Consider the following 23,678-nt stretch of genomic DNA (forward strand, 5'->3'; position numbering starts at 1 on the left):
GCACTAATGTCCCCTGGGCCTTGGCTCCCTGGGGAGGTGGGGAGGGCAGGCAGGGCCATGTGAGCTTCCCACTGGGGAGGCCGGGGGGGTGGGGTGGGGACGACAGGGTCTGAGGACCTCCGACGTGAGATGGGGCTGCAGAGGCTCTTGGGGAACCTCCTCTTCTTTTGCTGAGGTGGGACCCCCCACACCTTGCTCTGTTGCATCCCTCCTGGGACTGGGACCCCGTGTCGCCCCACGTCACCTGGGCAGGACCACGGCTGCCACGAGAAACCTGGAAAAGGCCCCAGCCTGCCCCAGAGTTTCACCCTCCAGGGAGGCAGAAGGTGAAGGGTAACCAGGTGCCTGGGCTCCTGAACCCTGGGCAGAGGGGGCGGCGGGCGTGGGGGGCCAGGCAGACTTGGGTTTGTGCCTCAGCCACCCCATGGCCTCGGACAAGCGCTCCCCGACCCTGCTGTGTGCCTCAGTTTCCTTATCTGCAAGGGGCCGCTAATAACTCTACCTCACAGCCCTGTCAAGGAGAGAAGCGGGTCGTACCAGGGCTGGGCACCCCCTGGACCCAGAGAGGACAGAAAGTGGCACCCCTTCTCAAGGGACAGGACAGGTCAGCGCAGCACAGGTCACGGGGACCAGCTCTGGAGGCAGATTATCCAGGCTCAGACGGGTCACCTGCCATGTGACCTTGACCAGGCCACAGAACCTCTCTGGGTCTCGGTTTCCCCGTCCCTGAAACGGGGGTGGTCACGGCATGCCAGGCCCCTCGGAGGAAGCCGCAGGGGGGGCCTGGCATGGTGAGTGTCCTGTGAGTGTCCTCCATCGTGCCAACTCTCCTCTCTTCCCCGAGGAGCGGAGCGGAACAGCCTGCCGAACGTCAGCCGGCACCCCGCTGGATGCAGAACGGCCCCCACAGCCCCCCGCCCGCCCGCGTGGGTCCTCCACCCAGACCCCCCACCCCGAGCCTCACCGACGGGCATCAGCTCCATGACCAGCTTGGGGTAGGCGATGTTGGAGCAGCCGATCTCGGCCCCGCACGCCCGCAGGCACTCGGACGGCACCACGCAGCCCACGTCATCTGTGCGGGAGAGGTGCCCTGAGTTCCACACCCGGGCCGTGGCGCCCCTTCAGACAGACGCCAGCGCCCGGGGTGGGCAAGGCCCGGCCGAGGGCAGAGGCCTGGCCGGAGCCCGCGTCATCTCTGCCTCTGCCCCAGGCGCTAGAGTGGCTCTGGTCGCAGCAGAGCGACGCCCCGGAGGGGCAGAGCATCGCCCCCTGGTGGGCAGAGCGTCGCCCCCTGGTGGGCAGAGCATCGCCCCCTGGTGGGCGTGCCGGGTGGATCCCGGTCGGGCGCATGCGGGAGTCTGTCTGACTGTCTCTCCCTGTTTCCGGCTTCAGAAAAATACAGAAAATATAAAAAATAAAAAAATAAACATCTGTGGCTCCTGTCCCCCCGCCCGAGATGCTCCCCAGAAGCCCGCGGAGCGCAGAGCAGAGGAGGAGACGCGATCCCAGGGACAGCTCAGAAACAGGGCTGCTCGATGTGACCAGGAGGGGCGGGAACGGAGGTGCCGGCCACAGAGGCCGGTACAGGCGTGGGGAGCAACTGGGAGATTTCCACGTGGCGGGCACCGGGGTTTCCGTGCCTCGGTGCGCCCTGTGCGGAAGGGTACTTAACTCCTGGGCTAAGCACTGTTCCCCCCAAACGACCCTGCTGAAAGGTCGCTCCTTCGATGCCCAGCCCACAGAGGCAAGGTGTGTGTCTCCGGCCCCTTCCTCCAGGCAGGAGGGCTGGGGCAGCGTCGTCCCTCACCTCAGGACCCTACCTCCCGTCTTGTCCAGCCTCTCTGGAGCCCTGGGTTTCGGGGGGGGGGGGGCTTGCTCCCTGCATCCGTCAGTCACTCAGTGTGTCCAATCGGATCTCTCCCCTCCCCCCTCTTCGTCCAGTGATGGCCCCCCCTGCTCCCTCCTCCCTCCCCCAGCCCTCAGTCCCATGGCTTCTCTGCCATCGATAGACCAATGGATGGACTGCCCTGCCCACTTCACTCTGCACCACAGGGCTCGTCCTCCCCTCCTCCTGACACCCGGGTACCAGCTCCTCACTGCCTGCCTCCCTCCCATCCTCTCCATCCTTCTGAAATGACAGCTGTACTCGACCCCCATACTTCTCAGGAACCCCCCCAACGCCGCCTCCCCGGAGGAGCCCGTGGCTTCTTTGGGAAAAAAAAGCCTTTCCACAGCGGTCCGCGTCCCTGCCCGTGGGTCCCGGGTCCTCCCCGCGGGCCCTGAGCTCCAGCCACCCTGACCTGTTTGTGTTTTCTCTCACACACCCGGCCCCTGACTCCTCCAGTCTTCCGCAGACGTCTCCTCCCTGCCCCCCACCCCTCCCCCGTGCCCCACCCCTGCCCTTGTCTGTCCCCAGCTCCTCGGTCAGTGGCAAAGGGCTTGTCCTGGGAGACTTTTCCGACTCTCTCCCTGTTCTCCCCCAGGGCAGAGCCGCTGCCTCCCAGAGGCTCCTGGGCCAAGGGTTGGATCACACAAGTTGGCTTGCATATTTTCACCTTCCCTACCAGACTGGGAGCTTCTGAAGGTGGACAATGGCTTTGAGTCATCTCTGTCCCAGGCACCACCTAGTTCAGGGCTGGGCCCAGAGATGTTTTGGGAACATGTGCGAATGAACAAGTGAATGAGCAAGGGAGAGAGGAGGGAGAAAGGCACAGGAGGAAAGAAGGAGAAGGAGAAAGGAGCCCAGAAAGAGCCAGGAAGGAGTTCAGGCACGGCGTGATCCAGCTTCCCTGCCCGATCACCTCCACCCCGGCCAGCTGGGCCCATGAGAGAACTCGGGGACAGAAAAGGAGTCATTCTCCTGGGATACACAACCAGAACCAGAACAAGGTCAAAGCCCAGGGGGCCCCTGGCAGGGCTCTGGGGCCACTGGGGCCTGGCATTCAGAGGACAGCTGGCGGGCCCCTCCCAACAAGTTCTGGGCTTGGACTGGCGGCCTCTGGCGCCTGCAGGGCCCAGCCCTCCCGGGAGGGACGGACGAAGAGTCACAGCCGTATAATAGCTCAGAAAGCCTGAGTCAGGAGATCCTGGCTGAGTTCACCCAGCCCCTTGCCGGCTGCTGGCACGCGGGGCCCCGCCTCGGAGCGCGGCTGGTTCGGGGAGCCTGCCTTCGTGTTTGTGCTGAACCTCAAGAAAGAACAACCCCTCCTTTGTGACCACAGCAGAGGTGTCGCCAGTTAAACAATGTCCCGCGAATGTGCCAACTCAGGAGCGAGCCGTGCCCAACCGCGAGGGCTGGGGAGCCGGGCAGAGGCTGCTGGGTTTGCCCGTGCAGCAGCGTCTGTGGGTCTGGGCGCTTCCCCACTGGCTCCCACACCCGGCCAGGGGCCACCCCGGGAGCATGGGAGCTGCTCCCCCCCCTCCCCCCAAGTCTCCCTCCCTGCGGCCACCGGGCTCAGGGACCAGGGGACGCGCAGCACCTCCCCGCCCGTCACCCCTCGCCCTCACCCCCTTACACCTGCACGCAAGACCTGAGACCTTACAGCCCCTAGAAGAAGACCTGGGGCTAAGCTCCTTGACGTTGCTTTTGAAGACAATTTCTTTCTTTTTGGGTGGGGTGGGGTGGAGGGAGGATTCAACACCAAAAGCGAAGGCAAACAAAGGTAAGAACAGTAAACAGGTGGGATGGGATAAAAGGAAAAAGCCTCCCCACAGCCAAGGGAGCCACCAGTGAAACGAGACGGATTGGGAAAAAGAATTCCTACAACTCAATAGCAAAAAAAAAAAAAAAAAAAAAAAATTGATTTAAAAGTGAACAGAGGAACCAAATAGATATTTTCCCCAAAATAATCAGGCCCCACAGCCCACGGGTACAGGAAAGAGCGCTCACAACCGCTAATCACCGGGGGAGTGCGAATCAGTGGCTATCATCAAAAAGACAAGAGCTGACACACGCACCGCATGGCGAGGATGTGAGCAAAGGGAAGGGAGCCCGGGTGCACCGCTGGTGAGAACGCGAACCGGAGCAGCCACGGCCACAGGGAGTTTCCTCAGAACATAAATAAATATATAAGTAAAACTATCCTGTGATCTATATCCTTAGGAAATGAAGCCACTCCCTCTAAGAGACTGCTGGACTCCCATCTTCATTATTCACAATAGTCAAAATATGGAGACAAGCTAACTGTCCATCAGCAGATAACTGGACACAGAGGATTTTATGTACAGGGCAGGGTAGCGTTCAGCCGTGAGAAAGACCAGACCTCCTGCCATCCGCAGCAACGTGGATGAAGCCAGAGGGAATTGTGCTGAGTGAAGGACCTCACAGACAAACGAAGGCTGACGGACATCACTTACATTCAAAATTTTAAACTGCCAAACTCGCAGAAACAGAGACCAAAGTGGCGCTTGCCAGAGGCGAGGGGCAAAGGGGAGATGTTGATCAAAGGGTACAAGCTTCCAGCTACGAGGTGAGTAAGTTCTAGGGTCTAAAGTGCAGCACAGAGATTGCAGCTTATCACATCATACACTTGACCCTTGAACTACACGGGGTCATGGGTTTGAAATTACAGATGGACTTTTTTCAATAAATAATTTTTTTTTTTTTTTTTACAGAAACAGAGAGAGAGTCAGAGAGAGGGATAGATAGGGACAGACAGACAGGAACGGAAAGAGATGAGAAGCTTCAATTATCAGTTTTTCGTTGTGGCACTTTAGTTGTTCATTGATTGCTTTCTCATATGTGCCTTGACCGTGGGGCTACAGCAGACCGAGTAACCCCTTGCTCAAGCCAGCGACCTTGGGTCTAAGCTGGTGAGCTTTGCTGAAACCAGATGAGCCCGCGCTCAGGCTGGAGACCTTGGGGTCTTGAACCTGGGTCCTCCACATCCCAGTCCAACACTCTATCGCCTGCACCACCGCCTGGTCAGGCTTTCAATAAATACTTTAAACATATTTTCTCTTCCCTAGGTTTTTGTTTTGTTTTGTTTTGTTTTTGTGAGAGTGAAAGAGAGAGGGAGACAGACAGGAAGAGAGAGATGAGAATCATCAACTCGTAATTGCATCACTGTAGTTGTTCATTGATTGCTTTCTCCTCCGTGCCTTAACCGGGGTGGGGGTGGCTCAAGCTGAGCCAGTGACCCCCTTGCTCAAGCCAGAGACCTTGGGCTTCAAACCAGCGACCTTTGGGCTCAAGCTGGTGAACCCACGCTCAAGCAGGTGACCTCTGAGTTTCAAACCTGGAACCTCAGTGTCCCAAGTCAACGTTCTATCCACTGCGCCAGCACCAGTCAGGTGGGATTTTTCTTAATAACATTTTCCTTTCTTTAGCTACATCATTGTACAAATAAATACAGTATATAATACATATAATATACAAAATATGTATTAATTGACTGTTTTTTTCTTTTTTTCTTTTTTTTTTTTTTTTTACAGAGAGAGAGTCCGAGAGAGGGATAGACAGGGACGGACAGACAGGAACGGAGAGATGAGAAGCATCAATCATCAGTTTTTCGTTGCGACACCTTAGTTGTTCATTGATTGCTTTCTCATATGTGCCTTGACCGCGGGCCTTCAGCAGACCGAGTAACTCCTTGCTCAAGCCAGTGACCTTGGGTCCAAGCTGGTGAACTTTGCTCAAACCAGACGAGCCAGCGCTCAAGCTGGAGACCTCGGGGTCTCGAACCTGGGTCCTCTGCATCCCAGTCCAACACTCTATCCACTGCACCACTGCCTGGTCAGGCTTAATTGACTGTTTATATTATCAGTAAGGCCAACAGTTACATTTTGGGGAAGTCAAAAATTATACACAATGGCCTGACCTGTGGTGGCGCAGTGGATAAAGCGTCGACCTGGAAATGCTGAGGCTGCCGGTTCGAAACCCTGGGCTTGCCTGGTCAAGGCACATATGGGAGTTGATGCTTCTAGCTCCTCCCCCCTTCTCTCTCTCTCTGTCTCTCTCTCCTCTCTCTCTGTCTCTCTCTCTTCTCTAAAAATGAATAAATAAAATAAAATAATTTTTAAAAAAAACTTAAAAAAATTATACACAATAAGAGACGGGTACATGCCTACAGGGATGGCTAAAATCAAACTACAGTGCCAACACGACATGTTGACAAGAATGCGGAGAAACGGAACCGCCCGTGCACTGTTGGTGGGGATGTAAAATATACGTAATTTAACAGGCATTTTGGCGTTCGTAGCAGCTCTGTGCATAATGGCCCCAGACTGGAAATCTAAATGTCCTGCAGCAGGTGGGATGGTTACAGACAAGGTGGTCCGTCCACACCGCGGGGCACCCATCAGCCACAGAGAGGAGCAAGCTCTCAAACCAAACTGACCTGGATGGGTCCCAGGGACGAGAACAGGTCAGCGGTGGCCCTGGGGCTGAAGAGAGAGAGCCTGGTGGTGACAGAGTTCTCCATCTTGACCGTGACAGTGGCTACACAAACGTGCACACGCGATGAGGCTGTGTGCATCTGAGCAAACACACGTGTACACACACACACACACACACACACGCACAGGCGGACTGGTGAAATCCAAGCAAGCCCTGGGTCGCACCTGCATGGACCTTTGCTGTGATGTCCTGGCCCTGCAGTCACACAAGATGACACCGCTGGGGGACCGGCCCGGTAAAGGCTGCTCGCAAGCTCTCTGGGATCTTTTTTGTTTGTTTTTTTTTAAGCACCTTCCTGTGTCAATAGCGATGGGCAGGGAAGTGCAGGCGTCAGAGGGCTAGGGGCCTTTGCCCGCTGAGAGCCACAGCTCCCCTCACGACCCCCCTGCCCCAGGCCCTTTGTTGGGGTGAACAAAGCAGGGGCAGAGGCCCAGATAGGGTCCTGTGCTGGGTCCCCAGCGGCCAAGAGGCTGTAAATCAGGCTGGAGAGCTCCCAGCAGCGCTCACCCAGGGGGTTCCCTGGGGAGGAGGGTGCAGGCCTGCATTCACACCCCAGGACGGGGTGGGGGCACTTGTGGGACTGTGTTCAGGGAGGTACAGGGGCCTGGTCTTTGGGGTCACTGTGTTCAGACAGAACGTGACGCCTCCCGCACCCCGGGGTCAGGGTGGACTGCAGGACTTGAGGTTTGAGGGGTGAGTGATGGGGACCACAAGGGGTCCTGGGGTTGGGAGAGAGCGGTCACTGCTCTGAGCAGTGGACTCGGTGAGGTCTGACAGGCGGAGGGTGGATGGTAGTGAGGGCCTCGGGGAGCAGGGATTCCAGCCCCAGCAGCCCTGAGCAGTGTCCTCAGACAGCCCCATCACAGCGACAGGTAGGGGCCAGGGGCCAGGGGGGAAGGGCTGGGTCCGGTGCCTGGCCGACCGACCGGCTGTGGCGTGCAATGGAGTGCGGGCTGTTTGTCTGGCCGGCTTTAATGGGCTTCGTGGTCCCTGCCCTGGCAGCCTGCTCTCAGATGTGGTCCCCACACCTCCCATAACCGGGTCCCAAGCCCCAGGGACGCTGGGCAGAGCGCTGGGTCTGACCCCAGCCCACAGCAGCTCTGACTGCCCTCAACATAGGTGGGGCATGCTCACCCTGCAGGACCAGTCCTGGGGGCGCGGGACCCCTCCCAGTGGGAAGCACGTGTTTCTCACGAAAAACTGGGGCACCTGCTCTGTCCGCACCAAGCTCCACGAAGGCTCCTGAGGTTGAGTCAGAGGGCGCTCGCTCTACCCCTGCTTGGGGACCCCCCAGCTGAGTACCCCCAACTCTATTTCCATCTCTATGGGCTTCCCATCCCCCCTGGGAAGTGGCAGTGGCATAGGTTGGACCAGGGTTACCAACACGCCTGGGGGGAGTGAAAACAGAGGGAATGTCTAAGCCGTTCACTTGCTGTGTGACCTCGGGAAGTACACTGTCCCTCTCTGGGCCGCAACGTTCCAAGAACTCCCTCGGACTTTGGTCCCTGAACTTTACACGATCCGGCCACCTGGGACTGGGGGCAGCGGAGGAGGCGGGTCCCTGTCGGGCTGAATCAGTTTCCGGCCCCGCCCCCGAGCCGCACGTGACCTCAGGTGGCGGCCGGTGGGCGGTGTGGCACTTCCTCACCTGCCCGCCGCCTGTGCGCACCGCTCCGCCTTCGCGCGCGCGGCTCCCTCGCCGGCTCTGCGACGCGCCCGCGGTCACCCGGTAAGCGAGTGTCCGGCCCCGCACGCCAGATCCTGGCGCCTAGCACTCCCGGGCGCGCTTCCCCTTCGCCGCCTCCGGGCGGGCCCCTTGGGTTGCCTGTCCCTGGCGTCCAGGGATTTTTTAAGACCTTCTCCACTCTTCCTTCCCGGAAGCCCTGGGAATGAGGGCGTCCCTGAGCCAGGGCCAGTGCCAGTTAGAGTTCAGTCTCCTGCCTTCCCCTACTGGAAACTTGTGGGAAGCTCCCTGCCAGCCCCGGTGCCCCGGCACCAGTAGCTTAGAACTTCAGGCAGCTCCAGAAATCTCCTAGGATGTGCGTGCCCCGTGCCGGTCCGGATACAGGTCACCGGGCCCTGGGGAGGTGTCCCACCCGCCTCCTCTGTTTTTCAGCCCTGCCCTGTTGCCCCAGTCCTGCGCGCGCTCTGACCTGCCTCCCGCATTATCGCCTGTTCTTTCCTTCAGGACCCTTATATGCAGAAGAGCAGGCGCGGCCCGGAGGCCCCACGGCGACCGCTGCGTCCCTGCCCGGCTGGAGTTGGGACCCCGACTTTGCTGAGAGTTCCGTCTCCTGCTCCCCCGGTGGGCAGAGGCGCTGGCCCGGCGGCACCATGGCCTTCTCTCAGGTGCAGTGTCTGGACAACAGCCACGTCAACTGGCGCTCCAGCGAGTCCAAGCCCGAGTTCTTCTACAGCGAGGAGCAGCGCCTGGCGCTGGAGGCCCTGGCGGCCCGCGGCCCCGAGGCCTTCTACGAGGTGCTGCGGCGGGAGAACATCCGCGACTTCCTGTCCGAGCTGGAGCTCAGGCGCATCCTGGAGACCATCGAGGTGTACGACCCCGGCTCGCAGGACCCCCGGGGCTCGGGCTGCGCCCAGGGGCCCGAGGACAGCGGAGGAGTGAGGGACGGCGAGGAGACGGCCGGCGGGGCCGACGACGGAGCCCCGACGCGGGCGGAGCCGGAGCCGCCGCCCTCGCTGGAGTACTGGCCGCAGAAGTCAGACCGCTCCATCCCGCAGCTGGACCTGGGCTGGCCCGACACCATCGCCTACCGCGGGGTGACGCGGGCCAGCGTCTACATGCAGCCCCCCATCGACGGGCAGGCCCACATCAAAGAGGTGGTGCGCAAGATGATCAGCCAGGCCCAGAAGGTGAGTCAGCCACCGGGCTGGAGCCCCCCCACCCGCCAGAGGAAGCTGGCCCTGCCCTCCCAGCCTCACCCGACCTCAGTGGCTCCCTCAGAGCCCAGTGTGGAGAGTCCCCCGTAGTCCCGGTGGGTCCAGGCTGGCTCACTTCCTGCTTTTCTGGGGTTCCTTCCTTGTTCTTTGGGAGGGATAGGGTGCCTGGGTCCCGCCGCCTCTCAAAGGGCTTTGGTGTGTTCTCGTGGGGTATTTCTGACTTCCAGGGCCTGAGGAACAGGCTCCCAGAACAAGGTGCTGCAGGGGTCGGGGTGGAAAGGAAGGATGTGGCTTCCTCTCAGGCACCCTCTCTGAGCCTCTCCACGAGCTGGGCAGGGGCAGAACCTTTCAGCCAGAGGGGCGGGGGGAGGCTTGGTCTTCAGCGTTGGGAACGGAGTGAGTTCAGCTGAGGGTTGTCCACCACCTGGGTTGAGTTTAATGCTGCAGCATATTGTCTGGCCTCCCTTTCCTGACCCCTGCCGAGCTGGGCAGTGTCCCCGGGGTGGGTGACCACACTCAGCTGACCCACTGACACATACTGTCACCACTTGCGGACACAGCCGTGGCGTGGCTGGACAGGCCGTGACCTTGAGCAGATAGATGGTGTTTCTTCCCGCTGAGCGGAAGAGCCCTTTTTCCTGGTTCCGAAAGCGCGTTCTGACATGATGGCTGAAGCCTGCCTCGTCGGGCTGTGTTGAGAAGGGTTCTGAAGCCAGGTCTGGGCTCAGTGGTGCAGAGCAGCGCGTGATGGGCAGTCTGTCCTGGCCTTGGGTTGGGTACATTGCGCGTGGAGTCTAACCCCTCCCCCGTTCCAGGCCCAGAGTGGGCAGCGTATGGTCTGAGACCCGGACGCTGGCTTTGGGGACCGTCCTGGCTGACGGACAGCTGGGGCCAGAGAAACCAGAGGTGTGTCAGGAGCTGAGGAGACGGCCAGGGCTTAGGTTTCCAGAAACGGGAAGTTTCTGGCCCCTGAGGGTGGGTGGGGGGCTGACTGAGTCAGAGGGCTTGTGTCGGGAAGCCTGGCTCTCAGCCTCTCCCAGGCAGCCTTGGGGCTTCTGGCTTCTGGTCCGGGGAGCAAGGCTGTGAGGACAAAAGCTGTGTCTCTGGCTGTGGTGAGGCTCCGTCAGGTGAAGGGAGTTGAGGAAGACTTGGAGGAGGAGGAGGAGAAGGGGGAGGAGGAAGGGGCCTTCCTAAGCTCCCAAGCTGAAGAACCCACCCAACCCCCCACGTGGGTGCCTGACTTGGGGTCATGGGACCCAGGCCCCTGGGAGGGCCTATAGGGATGCCCTTACCTACAGCCTCCGCCCCCCTATTTAAAATTGGGAAAACTGAGGCCAAGGAGGCTTGACCAGCCGTGCCGGAGCCACCAGGCCCTTCCTCTCCTCCCCACCAGGAGGAGGAGGGCGGCGGACGCTGGACCCCAGCTTGGCAGGAGAACCAACCGTCCGAGTCTAATCTCCCCCAGACAGACAGACAGACAGCCTGGCCCAGAGATGGGCCCAGATAGGGACGCCCGAGGCCAGCCTCCCTGTGAGTCTGTGGCCAGGGCTGAGGCCCAGCTGCTGCACCTGCTCCCGGGGGGCCCTTCCATAACTTGATTTGCTCCTGGCAAAAGCCTTGCAGGCTGACCGGTGACGTAGCCAGGAAGAAGTCCGCGTCAGGTTTTGAACCTCAGTCTCTGTGGGGCCAACAGTCCAGGCTTCCCTGCAGCTCGCGCCCCCAGTGGGTCGCCACGGCCTGCTGCTTCCACTCCTCTAAGACAGGGGGCTCCCTGCCGAGACGGACACCCTCTCAGACAGCCAGGAGCCTCCCAGGGAGGGTCTCAGAGGCAGGCGGGGCCCAGCGCCTCCTCCTGCACGTGGGACACTGAGACACGAAGGAGGCAGGGACTTGCTCGCACCCCACGGCACGGGGGTCCCGCCGAGCCCTGCTTCCCAGCCCCCCCCACTTCCCTGTCACATCGACGTTGGGACCCCCGGCCCCCGTGGTGCATGCTCAAGCCGTCTGTTATGATGGTGACTGTTCATCGAGCGCGCGGTACGTTATAATCTCAGGGAGTGTTATCTGCCCCATTTTTCAGATGTAGAGACTGAGGCCTGCCGACTCGCCCAGCTGGTTCCTCGGGTGGAGGGGCAGGGACCAGGCCTGTGTTGTCCTGAGACTCTAGAACGGGGCAGGGAGGGGCAGCTCGTCCCAGCTCCTTGCCACCCTCCCATGTCCCCTGCCCCTGCTCTGGTGGCTTCCCAGGCTCGAAGGGGCGGGGCCGTGACCCCCAGGGATGCTGACGAACGCTGACGAGCCCTCTGCCTGGCCGCCGGCCTGGGAGCTCTTCCTGCCCTCTCTCTTCCCATAAGTCATTTCTCTTCCCCACACCCCCTCACCCTCCTCCTCCCCTCTCCCCACTGCTACCAGCGCAGCGAGAGCGCCCGGCCCCCCGCTTCCCAGGTCTGGGAGGGGGACTCGCTGTCCAGCCGCCTGGACGGTGGATCGTGCGGCACTCGGCCTGCAGCTGCTGTCTCTGAGCCAGGGCAGCCCAGCCCACCAACCCCTCCGCCTGGCCACGGAGACCGTACCTGTCAGGTCTCCCTTCCCCCAAAAAACTAGAGTGGAATGAAGAGGCCACAGTCCAAGGAGCCAAGAGTCCCGGGGTCGGGTCCCCGTTCTGCCCTCCACCTGTGTGACCTGCCACAGCCAGGCACCTCTGAGCCCCAGGCACCTCATCTATGAAATGAGCAGGGGACAGGCACTGAGGACTGTTCATGTCCCTCAGGCCTTGACACCTGGCTGCCCGGTGACTGCGGCGGACTCTCCCCCGGGGCGCCTGGCCGGGCTGGGCTGGGCTGGGCAGGACGACGCTGGGCCCTGGGCCTCGGAGGCCTCCCCTGGCTGCGTGGCTCCGAGCAGGCAGCGTGTGCTCGCTGAGACGTCTCCCAGCCCCCTGGGCTCCGGCTTCCCGATCGTCCTGCCCAGCCCTCTGCCCCCGGGAGCCGGTGATTTATCTGGGGAAGCACCTGCTGGGGGTTTCAGCTGCATACCAGAGGCGGGCCTGTAGCCTCACGCCTGGGAAGGGATGAGCTGGAGAGACGTGGGGGTGTGGGAGGCTGGGCTCGGAGCCCTTCACCAGCCTGACAGCCCGGGGCGAGGCCCCCGGGGCCGGGCACGGCACAGAGCGAGGGGGAGGAAGCTGAGGGAGAAAGAATGGCCAGGACTCAAGGAGAGCCGGACTTTGTTCCAGCCAGGCCAGGGCTTGGGAACAGAGACCCAGAGAAGTCTAGGTTTTTGCCTAGGGCCACACAGCAGGAAGGGACAGGAACCAGGGTTCGTGATGCCTGATGAAGCCCCCACGTCTGCTCCAGTCGGGGCCTCGCGGCCACACACCGGAATCCTGGCCGGGGGGCTCAGCTCCAGGGGCGTAAAAGCGCTTTGAGGCATTGATCAAATGCCAGCGATAGACCAGGGGCTGGGTGGGCACGTGACCTACACTGCAGCCCCCCCCCCAGCGGCTCCACACAGTAGGTCTGCAGACGAAGAAACCCGGGGCCTGGTGGGCTGAGGTCAGATAACTCGTCTGAGATCACAGCGCTGATAACGGAAGGGGCTGGGCCCGGAACTCGGGTCAGCAGGGCCCAGAACCCGGGTCAGCAGGGCCCGGAACCCGGGTCAGCAGGGGCCCAGAGTCCGGGTCAGCAGGACCCGGAACCCGGGTCAGCAGGGGCCCAGAACTCGGGTCAGCAGGGCCCGGAACCCGGATCAGCAGGGGCCCAGAACCCGGGTCTGCAGGGCCCGGAACCCGGATCAGCAGGGCCCGGAACTCGGGTCAGCAGGGCCCGGAACCCGGGTCAGCAGGGGCCCAGAGTCCGGGTCAGCAGGGGCCCAGAACTCGGGTCAGCAGGGCCCAGAACCCGGGTCAGCAGGGGCCCAGAACTCGGGTCAGCAGGGCCCAGAACCCGGGTCAGCAGGGGCCCAGAACTCGGGTCAGCAGGGCCCGGAACCCGGATCAGCAGGGGCCCAGAACCCGGGTCAGCAGGGCCCGGAACCCAGATCAGCAGGGGCCCAGAATCCGGGTCTGCAGGGCCCGGAACCCGGATCAGCAGGGCCCAGAACTCGGGTCAGCAGGGCCCAGAATCCGGGTCTGCAGGGGCCCGGAACCCAGATCAGCAGGGGCCCAGAACTCGGGTCAGCAGGGGACCGGAACTCAGATCTGCAGGCTCCGAGGCCCCTTTTCCCAGGAGAAGCGGCACCTTGGCTGTTTCTCCCGAGCCAAGCCCCTCATGGGAGTGCCGGGGCCTCTCTGACCTTCCCCAGCTTGACCCAGGACAGTGGAAGCACTGTCATCGCTCTCCGTGGCCCCATCAGGCTCCCAGACACTGGGCTCCGCACGAAGGACCGCAGTCTGACCACACTGGGACTGTTGTGGACCGGGTGCCCGGGAGGGAAGGCTCTCACTGCCCCTGAGCCGGTGGCACCGGGACACCGTCCGCACCTCGAGAGGCCCCCAGGCGGCCCGGTCAGCTGTCCCAGGAGCACGCAGTGGGTCGGGGAGCTGTCTTCCCACCTCCCCTGGTCATTCCCAGCCCAGGGCCCAGGGCCCAGGGCCCTCGCCGGCCAGGTGGGGTGTTGGCTCCTGTCCTCTGCGAAGGCTTCCTCCCCGACAGGCTGCATCTTACTTGAGATCTTGGGGGACCCCAGGAGCAGCTCTGACAGGGACAGGGAGGGGGGCTAGCCCCTCTGGGCTGGGTGCACGCCTCACTCCCAAAGCTCTCGGGCGGACAGGACAGCCTTCCCCCTGCAGGCACTGTCCGCCCTCGGCCCTGTGAGGCGGGGCCTGTGTCATCCTCCCGTCACAGAGCACAGTGCCGAGGCTCAGAGCCGGCCGGGGCCCGCGGAAGGTCGCACCGGGCTGTTTGGCGTGGCCAGCCTGCGCGGGGCTCCACAGAACCCCAGTCTCCCTGGTTGGAGAGGCTCATGCTAAAGCCAAGAGTCCTCCCCCCCCCCCGCCCCGGGCTAGCAGACAGAGGCCCCAGGCTCACCCACCCAGCTCACCCACTTTCTTGCTACCTGACCTTGGGCCTCAGTTTCTTCATCTGTCACGTGGGGCTTGGGCACTTGTCTCGAGGCAGAGTTGTGAGCGCCCACAGAACGCTGAGTTCACCAGGACAATGTATCCCCTGGATCCCGGCGGGCCCTGGCCGGGGTGGGCTGCGCCCGCCGCCTCCGTGGGGTCCGAAGGATCCCGAGGCTCTGAGGCCTTCCGGGCTCAGTGCCACATGGGGAAGTAGACAGACAGACAGACTCAGGAACCCGAGACACACGCCCGAGCCCTAGCTCCGCTGGCATCTAATGTGCCGCCTGAGGTAGTCGCTTGGCCTCCCTGACCCTCCGTCCCGTCTTCCTCTTGTCACGGTGATGACAACACCTGCCTCCAAGTGGCGGTGAGATTGAAATGGACAAAAGGGGGTATGTAAAGCACTTGGTGTGTGTGGTATTTGGCGTGGAGCTGGCATTCAGTAAATGCCAGCTCTCTGCCCTCCTTCCCTCCACCTTGGTCCTCACCCATCTCCTGGCGGCCTCTCTCTGGGAGAAGTCTGGGTTGAGAAGTGGTGAGCTCCCCGCCCGGGAGGCATGCAAGCAGGGGCTCGATGAAATGCAGTAGAGAGGATGTGGGCATCAGGGGACTCAAGGGGCCTCAGCCCTGCCCTGGCTCCCCGTGTGATCTTGGCCAAGTCCTTTCTAGGTCAGTCTTCTGGGAGGGGCGGTCGGGGTGCACAGGAACTCCAGGGTCTGTCCCTCTTGGACCCGGGAGGAGCGCAGGTTTTAGAGGCTTGTGAGTGTATGACCCTGAGGTTTTCCAGTCCGACAGCTGACAACAATGGGGGTGGTCGGCCTGGCTGGACCCTGCACCCGTCAAGCCTGGACACTCGGAGGGCTCGCGGCTTCTGGAGGCTGGCGGGGAGAGGGGCCAGCGGGGAGAGGGGCCAGCGTGTCCTCCTGTCCCGTCCACAAGGCGAACCTGGCCACCTGGCGGCTCCCCGGCCCGGGCTCTGCGGCATTCCTGAGCGGCTGGGAGGAGGCTGATGTCTGTCGAACTAAGGGCAGGGCCCCACGCCGCCGCCCGGCTGGGGCCTCCTCCTCGCCAGGCTCTGGGCGGGTCCAGAATGGGCTTTGTGACCCCGTCCTGCCTCGGCCCTTTGGTACTCAGGAGGCCTGAGCCTTCTTTAATTGGCCCTAATGAGGCTTCTGTCTCGATAGGATATTCCAGAGTGGGGAGGGTGCAAGAGCTGAGGAATGTTGGGGGGGAGAGACCTCAGGTCATGCAATGTTCCCAAGAAGAGCGACCGAGGCTTCCGGTAGGGCCACCCAGGCCAGCAGCTTCCTAGCCGTAGGCCACCCGGGAAGCATCCTCAGTGCCTGCAGAACCTTCCTGGTGGCACCTCATTAATCCTGCAAGCACGGGGGGTGGGGGAGCAGGTCCGTGTCAGGAATGTGGGAAACTGAGGCAGCACAGCCCAGTCTGCCCCAGCTGTTTTGCTGGAGGAGAGGGTTGGAGACCTGGAGAGCAGCAACTGCCGTCTCTGTTCCAGATCCCCAGGGAGGGGTGGGGGCCAGACCTCCACTCCGGAGGCCACCGCTGTCCTGGTGGGGCCACCGCTGACCTGGTGGGGCCTCCGCCCTCCCTGTGGACCGGAAGTGGGGGCAGTGACCCTGTAGTGTAGGTCTGTGGGAGAGGGAGTCTCCCAGCGCTCGGAAGTCTGAAAAGGCGCTTACTGCGCCTTTGGGCCTGAAAGCTGTTTTCACTGGGTGTGGAATCCAGGGTCACAGTTTTTCCATTTAGGACCTTAACACTGCGCGTTGCTCTGATGTCCACTGGCTTGCAGCGATGCCGAGGGGACACCCGCTCAGCTTGGCGCCTCAGTGTGGGATGGTCCTTTTCCCCTCCGGCCGCCTTTAAGACTTTTCTCTTTATCACCGATTTGAAAAGCGACCTGGTCGCAACATGGCGACGCCCAGGAGGGGCAGAGCATCGCCCCCTGGTGGGCAGAGCGTCGCCCCTGGTGGGCGTGCCGGGTGGATCCCAGTCGGGCGCATGCGGAAGTCTGTCTGACTGTCTCTCCCTGTTTCCAGCTTCAGAAAAAAGAAAAAAAAAAAAGAAAAAAAAGAAAAGCGACCTGGTTACGAGGATGGGCTTGGGTGTGGCTTCCTTTCTGTCTCTTCCGCTTGGGACTCGCTGGACTTCCTACACTAGTCTTCAGTGTGGAAACGGCTTGGCCATTATTTTTCCAAGGCTCTTCCGTCTCTCCCCCACCCTCTGCCGGGCACCTCGGGGACTCTAATTACGCTTCTGTTAGGCCTTTGAAGTTGACCACAGCTCACTGAGGCTCTGATCCTGTTGTTGTTTTTATTCCCAATCTCCTTCTCTGTGTGTCATTTTGGATGGCTCTTGATTGCTATGTCTTCAAGTTCACTCATCTTTTCTCTCTCGTGTCTGGTCAGCTGTTAATCCCATCCCGTGTTTTTCATCTTAACTGTGGAACCGTTTCACCTCTTGAAGTTCAGTTTGGTGTTTTGTTTTGTTTTTTAAATATCTTCCACCTGACTGGTGGTGGCGTGGCAGACGGACCGCCGATGTTCGAGACCCCAAGGTCGCAGGATTGAGCACGGGCTCATCCGGCTTGAGCATGGGATCACCAGCTTGAGTGTAGGTGTAGAGTTGCTAGCTCGTAGTCCAAGGTTCCTGGCTTGAGCCCAAGGTCGTTGGCTTGAGCCAGGGGTCAGTGGCTCAGCTGGAGCCTCCCTACCATCAAGGCACATATAAGAAGCAGTCAATGAACAACTAAAGTACCCCAACCACAAGTGGATGCTGCTCATCTCTTTCCCTTCCTGTCTCTCGAGCTCTCTCTCTCTTAAAAAAAAACCAAAAAACAAAACTTTTTCCCTGACTCTAAGTAACTTTTTGAACATACAGGATACAGTCATAACTGTTTTCATGCCTGGAGATGCCAGTTCTACCTAACATCTGTATTCATTCAGGGCTAATTTTGATATTTTTTTTTCTCATGAGGGTCATTATTTTCTTATTTGTGTGTCTGGTGATTTTTTATTAGCTAGCAGACAATGTTATGTTGTGGAGTGCTGAAGTTTGATTCTTTAAAGATGTTGGAGCTTGGCCTGACCAGGCAGTGGCGCAGTGGATAGAGCATTGGACTGGGATGCGGAGGACCCAGGTTCAAGACCCTGAGGTCGCCAGCTTGAGCACGGGCTCATCTGGTTTGAGTGGAGCTCACCAGCTTGGACCCAAGGTCGCTGGCTCGAGCAAGGGGTTACTCGGTCTGCTGTAGCCCCCCTGGTCAAGGCACATATGAGAAAGCAATCAATGAACAACTAAGTTGTCACAATGAAAAACTAATGATTAGTGCTCACTTCAGCAGCACATATACTAAAATTGGAAAAACTAATGATTAATGCTTTTCATCTCTCTCTGTTCCTGTCTGTCTGTCCCTATCTATCCCTCTCTCTGACTCTCTGTCTCTGTATTAAAAAAAGAGAGAGAGAGAGAGAGAGATGTTGGAGCTTGGTTCCAAGACGCAATGAAGTTGCTTGGAAACAATGTAATGCTTTCGCGGCTTGCTGTTACGCTGTATCAGGTGCAACCAGAGCAGACTTTGTATAGGATCGGAGTTGGCAAACCGTGGTTCACATCTGGGCTGCTGCCTGCTTTTGTAAATAACAGAACATAGACATACACATTTGTTGATGTGCTGTCTCCGTGCTGCCCATGGCTTTTTCTGCAGAAAAGCAGAGCTGAGCCCAGCCGGATGGCTCAATTGGTTAGAGCGTCGTCCTGAAGCTCAGAGGTTTCTGGTTCGATCCCCAGTCAGGGCACATATAGAAACAGAGCGATGTTCCCCTGTTTCCCTCTCTCTCTTTCCCCCTTCCTCCCTCTCTCTAAAACCAGTAAAATAAACATCATCATCATCATAATAATAGTAATAATAAAAATAATAATGAAAAGCAGAAAGCAGAGCTGAGTAGCTTCTTCAGAGACCACAGGGCGTGTAAAGCCTGAAGTGGTTGCCGTCTGGCCTGGCAGCCCCCATCAGGAGCCTGTGTGCATGTGCCGGCCACTCTGGACCCTCCCGAGGGCTCTCCTGTGGATCCTGAGTCTGAGCGGTCTGCACTCTGGCCAAGGGGAGGCCAGCCGCCCCGGGTCCTGTAGGAACTGGTCGTTGTTCCAGCCGCCCCTTCCTGGCAGTCCTGTCCCGGTCTCCGTGGCGTCCTTCCTGCACCTGCTGCTCGGTCACCAGCAGAAGGCTCGGGGGACCCTCTGCCAGTCTCTGGCCGCCCTGTCCTGTCTAGTACGCGGCCCTGCGAATTCTGAGCAGACCCTGTGTCCTCAACCCAAGGAGATGACGGGTCCAGCAGTTCCCGCCCCCAGCCCCCGCCACGCGCAGCCCGGACGGAGGGGGGCAGGCAGCCCCGCGGCTCGCCCCCCGTTCCCCTGCTCTCGGGGACCACCACACTTGCAGTGCCGCCCGTCTGTGGTTTCATAGATCTTGTCTGTTTTTAATTATTACGGCAAGCGGTTGAGCGCTGGCTGTGTTGTTCTGCCACGGCTGGACGTGGGCGTCGAATCCTATGTCTTGATGGCCGTGGTCTCCACCGTATGGACAGCCTGTGGCGTGCCCTGCATTGTTCCCTTGAGGTGCCGCCTTCCAGCGGGCGCAGAGGGGAGCAGGAGGTGGGTGGGTGGTGGCTCCCCCCCCCCCCCCCCCCCCCCCCCCCCCCCCGGTCTGTCCACCTGGAGGGTGCTTGCTATGGGTCTGGTGAGTGCTCGGGTCGGCATCACGAGGAGGACTCAGGAAAGCAGCCGCTGTCGTCTGCTAAGTGTGGGCTCTTGGGTCCTGTGCCAGCCGGGTCCCTGCATTAATTCGCTTCACCCTCCAGCAGACCGTGCCGGGTGGGCACCATTGTCCCGACAAGGGACGAAGGCACGTGCCCGAGGTCACGTAGCTCCCAAGCAGGACAGTCTGGATAGAGCCCGTGCCGCCGCTCGGGAAGGGCACAGGGAGCTGAGGACCCCCCAGCAGGGACGGCCTTGGGCAGCACATCCGCCTTCCCCGTTTTACAGACGAGGGAACTGAGGCCCAGAGAGGGACGTGGCGCACCCAACGCCGTACGCCACGTCCTGGAGCCCGGAGCTCCAACCCCGGTCCGGCTCTGTGCTTGCCGGGGCTCAGGATGGGCGGGGCACTCACCCAGTGTCCCTGGGCCATGCCCTCAGTGCCAGCGGCAGCCGCTGTTGTCACAGGCTTCGGGTCATGTCTGGTGGGGGTGGCGGGTCACCCCACCCCACCCCACCCACCTCCGGGTCTCGTAACCTTCTTGTGAAATCCAAGGCTGGGGCTCAGACCCCGACCCCTCCCTCAAGTGCTGTCCTCCTGCAGGAAGCCCCTGGGTGATGGAGGTGCTTGAGCTGGGGTGTCGGGGCCTGGGCCGGACACCCGTGTCCACCACCCTGCTGGCCCCTGGTGAGACCGGGGGTTGGTCCCCTCCCTTCTCCAGGCCACAGTGTGTCAGCCTCTCTCCAGCGGAGGTGGGTGTCCACCCGTTCTAAGGATATTTCAGAGATTCTGAATCCGCCAGGTGGTCAGTGGGGGGACGGGGCGGAGACCTGAGAGCCTGTCCCGCCCCTTGGAGAGGGCTGGGGGGTCTGGGCCCCCTCCAGGCCGGCTGGATGCAGACCTGCTGGATGGCGTGTGCGGCAAGATAGAGGGAGGTGTGGGGCTGCGGGGAGGGGGGGCCTGCACGTGTCGCACCCCCCCAGGGGGACGTGGGGGCACATGGGGTACGAGGTGCACGCTAGCCCGGCGCTGGCACCAGCCCCTGCCGATGCGCCCCTCCGCCCCAGCCCTGGACGGCGGTCCCCCACAGGCCCAGCCTCCTCCAGCCTCCACCAGCCTCCTCCAGCCTCCACCGGCCACTCTTTGGAGCCGGGGACCAGTGTGGTTTGCATGGTGTTTGGCCGCCCCCCTATTCTGTGGCTGCGTCTTTGAGGGGGCTTTCCTGCTGGTGAGACACGACGACCCCTGGGGAACCGGCCGCGGGACCCGTGCAGACTCCGGGCTGTGGGGCTGAGGCCGCCCTGTCCGCCCCACGGTGAGCCAGGCCGAGAGTGCAGGACACGTGCATGCCAGCCATCCCCCGTGCCCAGGACCCAGCAGTTGGTCCAGGGGTCCCATAGGCACAGCCGGTGCCCATGGTCAGACAGCAAGCTTCAGAGCTGGGGCCCAGGCTGCTGCCCTGTGAACGATGTGCAGTCTCCTAACACACGCCAGGGCGGGCAGCCCGCCGACTCCAGCCTCCCCTCTGTCTTCTCCACGCTTTAGTCCTGGCCTTGCCCAGCACCTCCCGGGGCTGCAGGAAGAGGCTGGGGTTTTCCTCTGGGCAGGGCCAGCGGCTTCGTGCTCCAGCCTCAGACGTGTGAGCTGGCCAGACTGAGCGAGCCCGGCCACACCCCCATTGGTGGACGGCCGGCTGAGGGCTCGGGAGGGGCTGTGGCCTGTCCCCAGTTCCCTCGTCCCCGTAACCCAAGCCGTTACGTCCTGTTCTCGGTTGACAACAGCTCCCAAAGGCCTTCCTTATAGTCTGTGCCCCATGCTGGGCCCAGACTCTGGGGCGGGGCGAGGGGCGGGGCGCTCTGCCCTTTGTGGGCTCACACCGTCACCGGCAAGCTGGGCAAACCAAGTAGCTAGTCAGGCACGGGAGTGAACCCCTCTGTGCCTCAGCCTCCTCGTCTGTAAGGCAGGAATATCTGCTGGCTTGTAGCGCGTGTGTGAGGATTGACCAGGAGGCGGTTGTTGGGGCCACTGTACACCCTCACGTGGCGCAAGGCCCGGCAGCAGCTTGTCCTGTCTCGGGCAGAAGCTGCTCTGGGCCAGGGTGTGGGACCCTGGGTTTTCTGATCTCGCGTCTCTGGCCCCGGCTTGCCCACGTACAAAACGGGGAAAAGCAGGCAGGACCCAGAAAGCACTGGGGGCTCTGTGAACCAGCTGTCCGGGCCTCCGTGGGGAGCACCCAGCACACCCTCCCCACCCATATCGCTGGCAGCCAGTCCAGGCCTTCCTTTGCCCACCCCTGGCACCAAGCTCGAAGCCGGGAGGCAGCTGTGCCGGCCCCGGGAACCCCGGGAACCCCAGGAACCCCAGGAGGGATCCGCCGTGGGGAGCAGGCCCTGACAGGTCCCGCCCGGCAGCAGATGGCCGTGGACCAGACACCGTGCCTATCAAGGGTGACGTGGAGCGGGACGAAGACGCAGCGGCCCTGCTGGGGCACGTCCCCCGGTCCCAGGCCCCGGGCAAGCCCCCATCTGCCCCAGCGGGCGGGGCCTGGGACCAGGCCCGACCCGTCCGCGGTGGCGGGCGGGGGGGGGGGGGAGGCTGCCTCCAAGGGAAGCGTGTGGGCTGCGCCCTTCCTGGGGGGGCAGGCGGCACGTCAGGCTCTTCACCTGCCGGAGCGGCTCGTCCAAGGAGATCCCAGGGGTGACTTTGGGGCTTTGGGGTCCCAGGCGAGAAAGTGCTGCCACCCCACCCACCTCCGGGTCTCGTTGCCTTCGACTGTGAAATCCGAGGCTGGGTGGCCCCTCAGCTCTGACACTGTGTCATCTGTGCCGTCACTGCATCCTCACCGAGCAGTCTCCAGCCTTTCCTTAAACGTGTGGGACGGGGAGGTCACTCCCTCTCAAGACAGACCCCTGCCTAACTTCTGGCCAGAAAGCGCTTCCCCGTCTGGTGCCAGTGTCTGCCCTCCTCTGGTTCTCTCCCTGGCTGACCCCAGCCCCTGCGTGGGCAGGATCCGCATCTTCCTCTGCCCACCCTGGGACAGCTCTGGGAGGCCTCAAGGACAGAGCGGTGTCCCCGACGGGCGGGGAGGACCCCGGCTGCGTCCCCCGGGAATGTGCGTGCTCACCGCCCGCAGGCCCTGGGCGTCACCCTGTGTCTGCGGATCCCAGCGAGGGGGGCCTGCCCAGCCCGCGTAGGTCCTAGCCTGAGCATCACCAGCTCCGTGTGTGTGACCCAGAGCCCGTCCCCGGCTCCGCCAGGAGGTCAGGAGCTTCCCACAGCAAGGACAGGGCAGAGGCGCCAGCTCTGGACGTCTATTTGGGTCAGCAGTCCTGAGCCCTGCCTGGCAGGCTCCCCTCTGCTGCCCAGTGGGACAGGGACGGGGGAGGGGAGAAACCAGAGGCCTGTGCCGGACGGGCACTGAGCCCCACCAGCTCCAAGTGCCTACTCACCACCCTCGAGGCCGGCGGGCTTGTCCACACTGCCCCACCATGTCCACCCTCGAGGCCGGCGGGCTTGTCCACACTGCCCCACCATGTCCACACCTCGAGGCCAGCGGGCTTGTCCACACTGCCCCACCATGTCCTCACCACCCTCGAGGCCGGCGGGCTTGTCCACACTGCCCCACCATGTCCACCCTCGAGGCCGGCGGGCTTGTCCACACTGCCCCACCATGTCCTGCACCTCTGCCCTCCTCAGGCCGCGGGCATGTCCCTGACCGCGTTGGGCCACGGCTGGGCTGGGCTGGGCTAGGTGCACCCTGACCTCGGGGGCTCTGCCCCGAGCCAGGCCCAGGAAGGGGAAGGTCAGCTGCCGTGGGCAGAAATCGTCAGATGACAGAAAGAGCCCGTGTGCTGATTTGGGCAGCAAAGGAGCCTGCCAGAGTCCACGCAACCCCGGGCCACACGGGGTGACCTCAGTGAGTGGCTGTCCCAGCTGCTGCCCTGGCTCCTGGCCGTCGACACACCTGGCTCAGCACCCCGGGGTGGGGTAGCCGTGGAGAGCGGTGGGCGACCTGCTGGGCTCGGGAATGCAGCCAGGAGGAGACGGAAGCAGGGCCACTGAGCTGAGCCCTGACACTCACCAGGAGGGAGACCCTGGGGGAGGGAGGGGGGGCAGACCCTCTCTGAGTCCCAGACCAGGAGCACGAGCTCCTCCCAGCTCCTGCTGAGGCTTTCTGACACTCCCCCCCCCACCCCCAGACCAGCTGGCCTCTCTGAAGCTTGGATTAGGGAAACGGCAGGCGGGTCCAGCGAGTTTCTCCCCTGCTTCCTGCTGTCACCGAGTCCCTGCCTGTGCCGCCAGCAATCGAGAGTCTTGTGTCTTCAGGATGGAATCCCGAGCCTAGAGTCTCAGAGCCGGAAAGGCTCCCAGCCCATGACTCTCCCAGTCCCAGCCAGTTCGGAGGCTCTCGGGGGAGCAGGGCTGGAGCGGCCCCCAGAGAGAGGGGCAGCGGGCACAGGGGGCTGTGCTGTCCCGCAAGGCGCCTGCCTGCCCGCCCCTCCCGGCGGCCGCACTGCCTGACCGCGCCGCCTCTGTCCCTCCTC

At 62.0% G+C, this 23,678-nt stretch overlaps 2 protein-coding genes across 3 annotated transcripts in view; one reads left to right on the forward strand and one right to left on the reverse strand.

Annotated features, from left to right (window-relative positions):
* Positions 1-23,678, reverse strand: part of SLC5A10 (solute carrier family 5 member 10) — a 62,343-nt gene that overhangs the window by 8,441 nt on the left and 30,224 nt on the right. For both annotated transcript variants that reach the window (XM_066264401.1, XM_066264400.1), the window contains one exon: positions 965-1,072. In XM_066264401.1, the coding sequence (XP_066120498.1) occupies positions 965-1,072 (108 nt within the window). The remainder of the gene's footprint in view (positions 1-964; positions 1,073-23,678) is intronic.
* Positions 8,019-23,678, forward strand: part of FAM83G (family with sequence similarity 83 member G) — a 31,067-nt gene continuing 15,407 nt past the window's right edge. The window contains exons 1-2 of the mRNA XM_066264399.1: positions 8,019-8,126; positions 8,586-9,268. Of these exons, the coding sequence (XP_066120496.1) occupies positions 8,732-9,268 (537 nt within the window). The 5' untranslated portion in view covers positions 8,019-8,126; positions 8,586-8,731. The remainder of the gene's footprint in view (positions 8,127-8,585; positions 9,269-23,678) is intronic.

Source organism: Saccopteryx bilineata, chromosome 2, assembly GCF_036850765.1.
Source record: "Saccopteryx bilineata isolate mSacBil1 chromosome 2, mSacBil1_pri_phased_curated, whole genome shotgun sequence".
NCBI lineage: Eukaryota > Metazoa > Chordata > Mammalia > Chiroptera > Emballonuridae > Saccopteryx > Saccopteryx bilineata.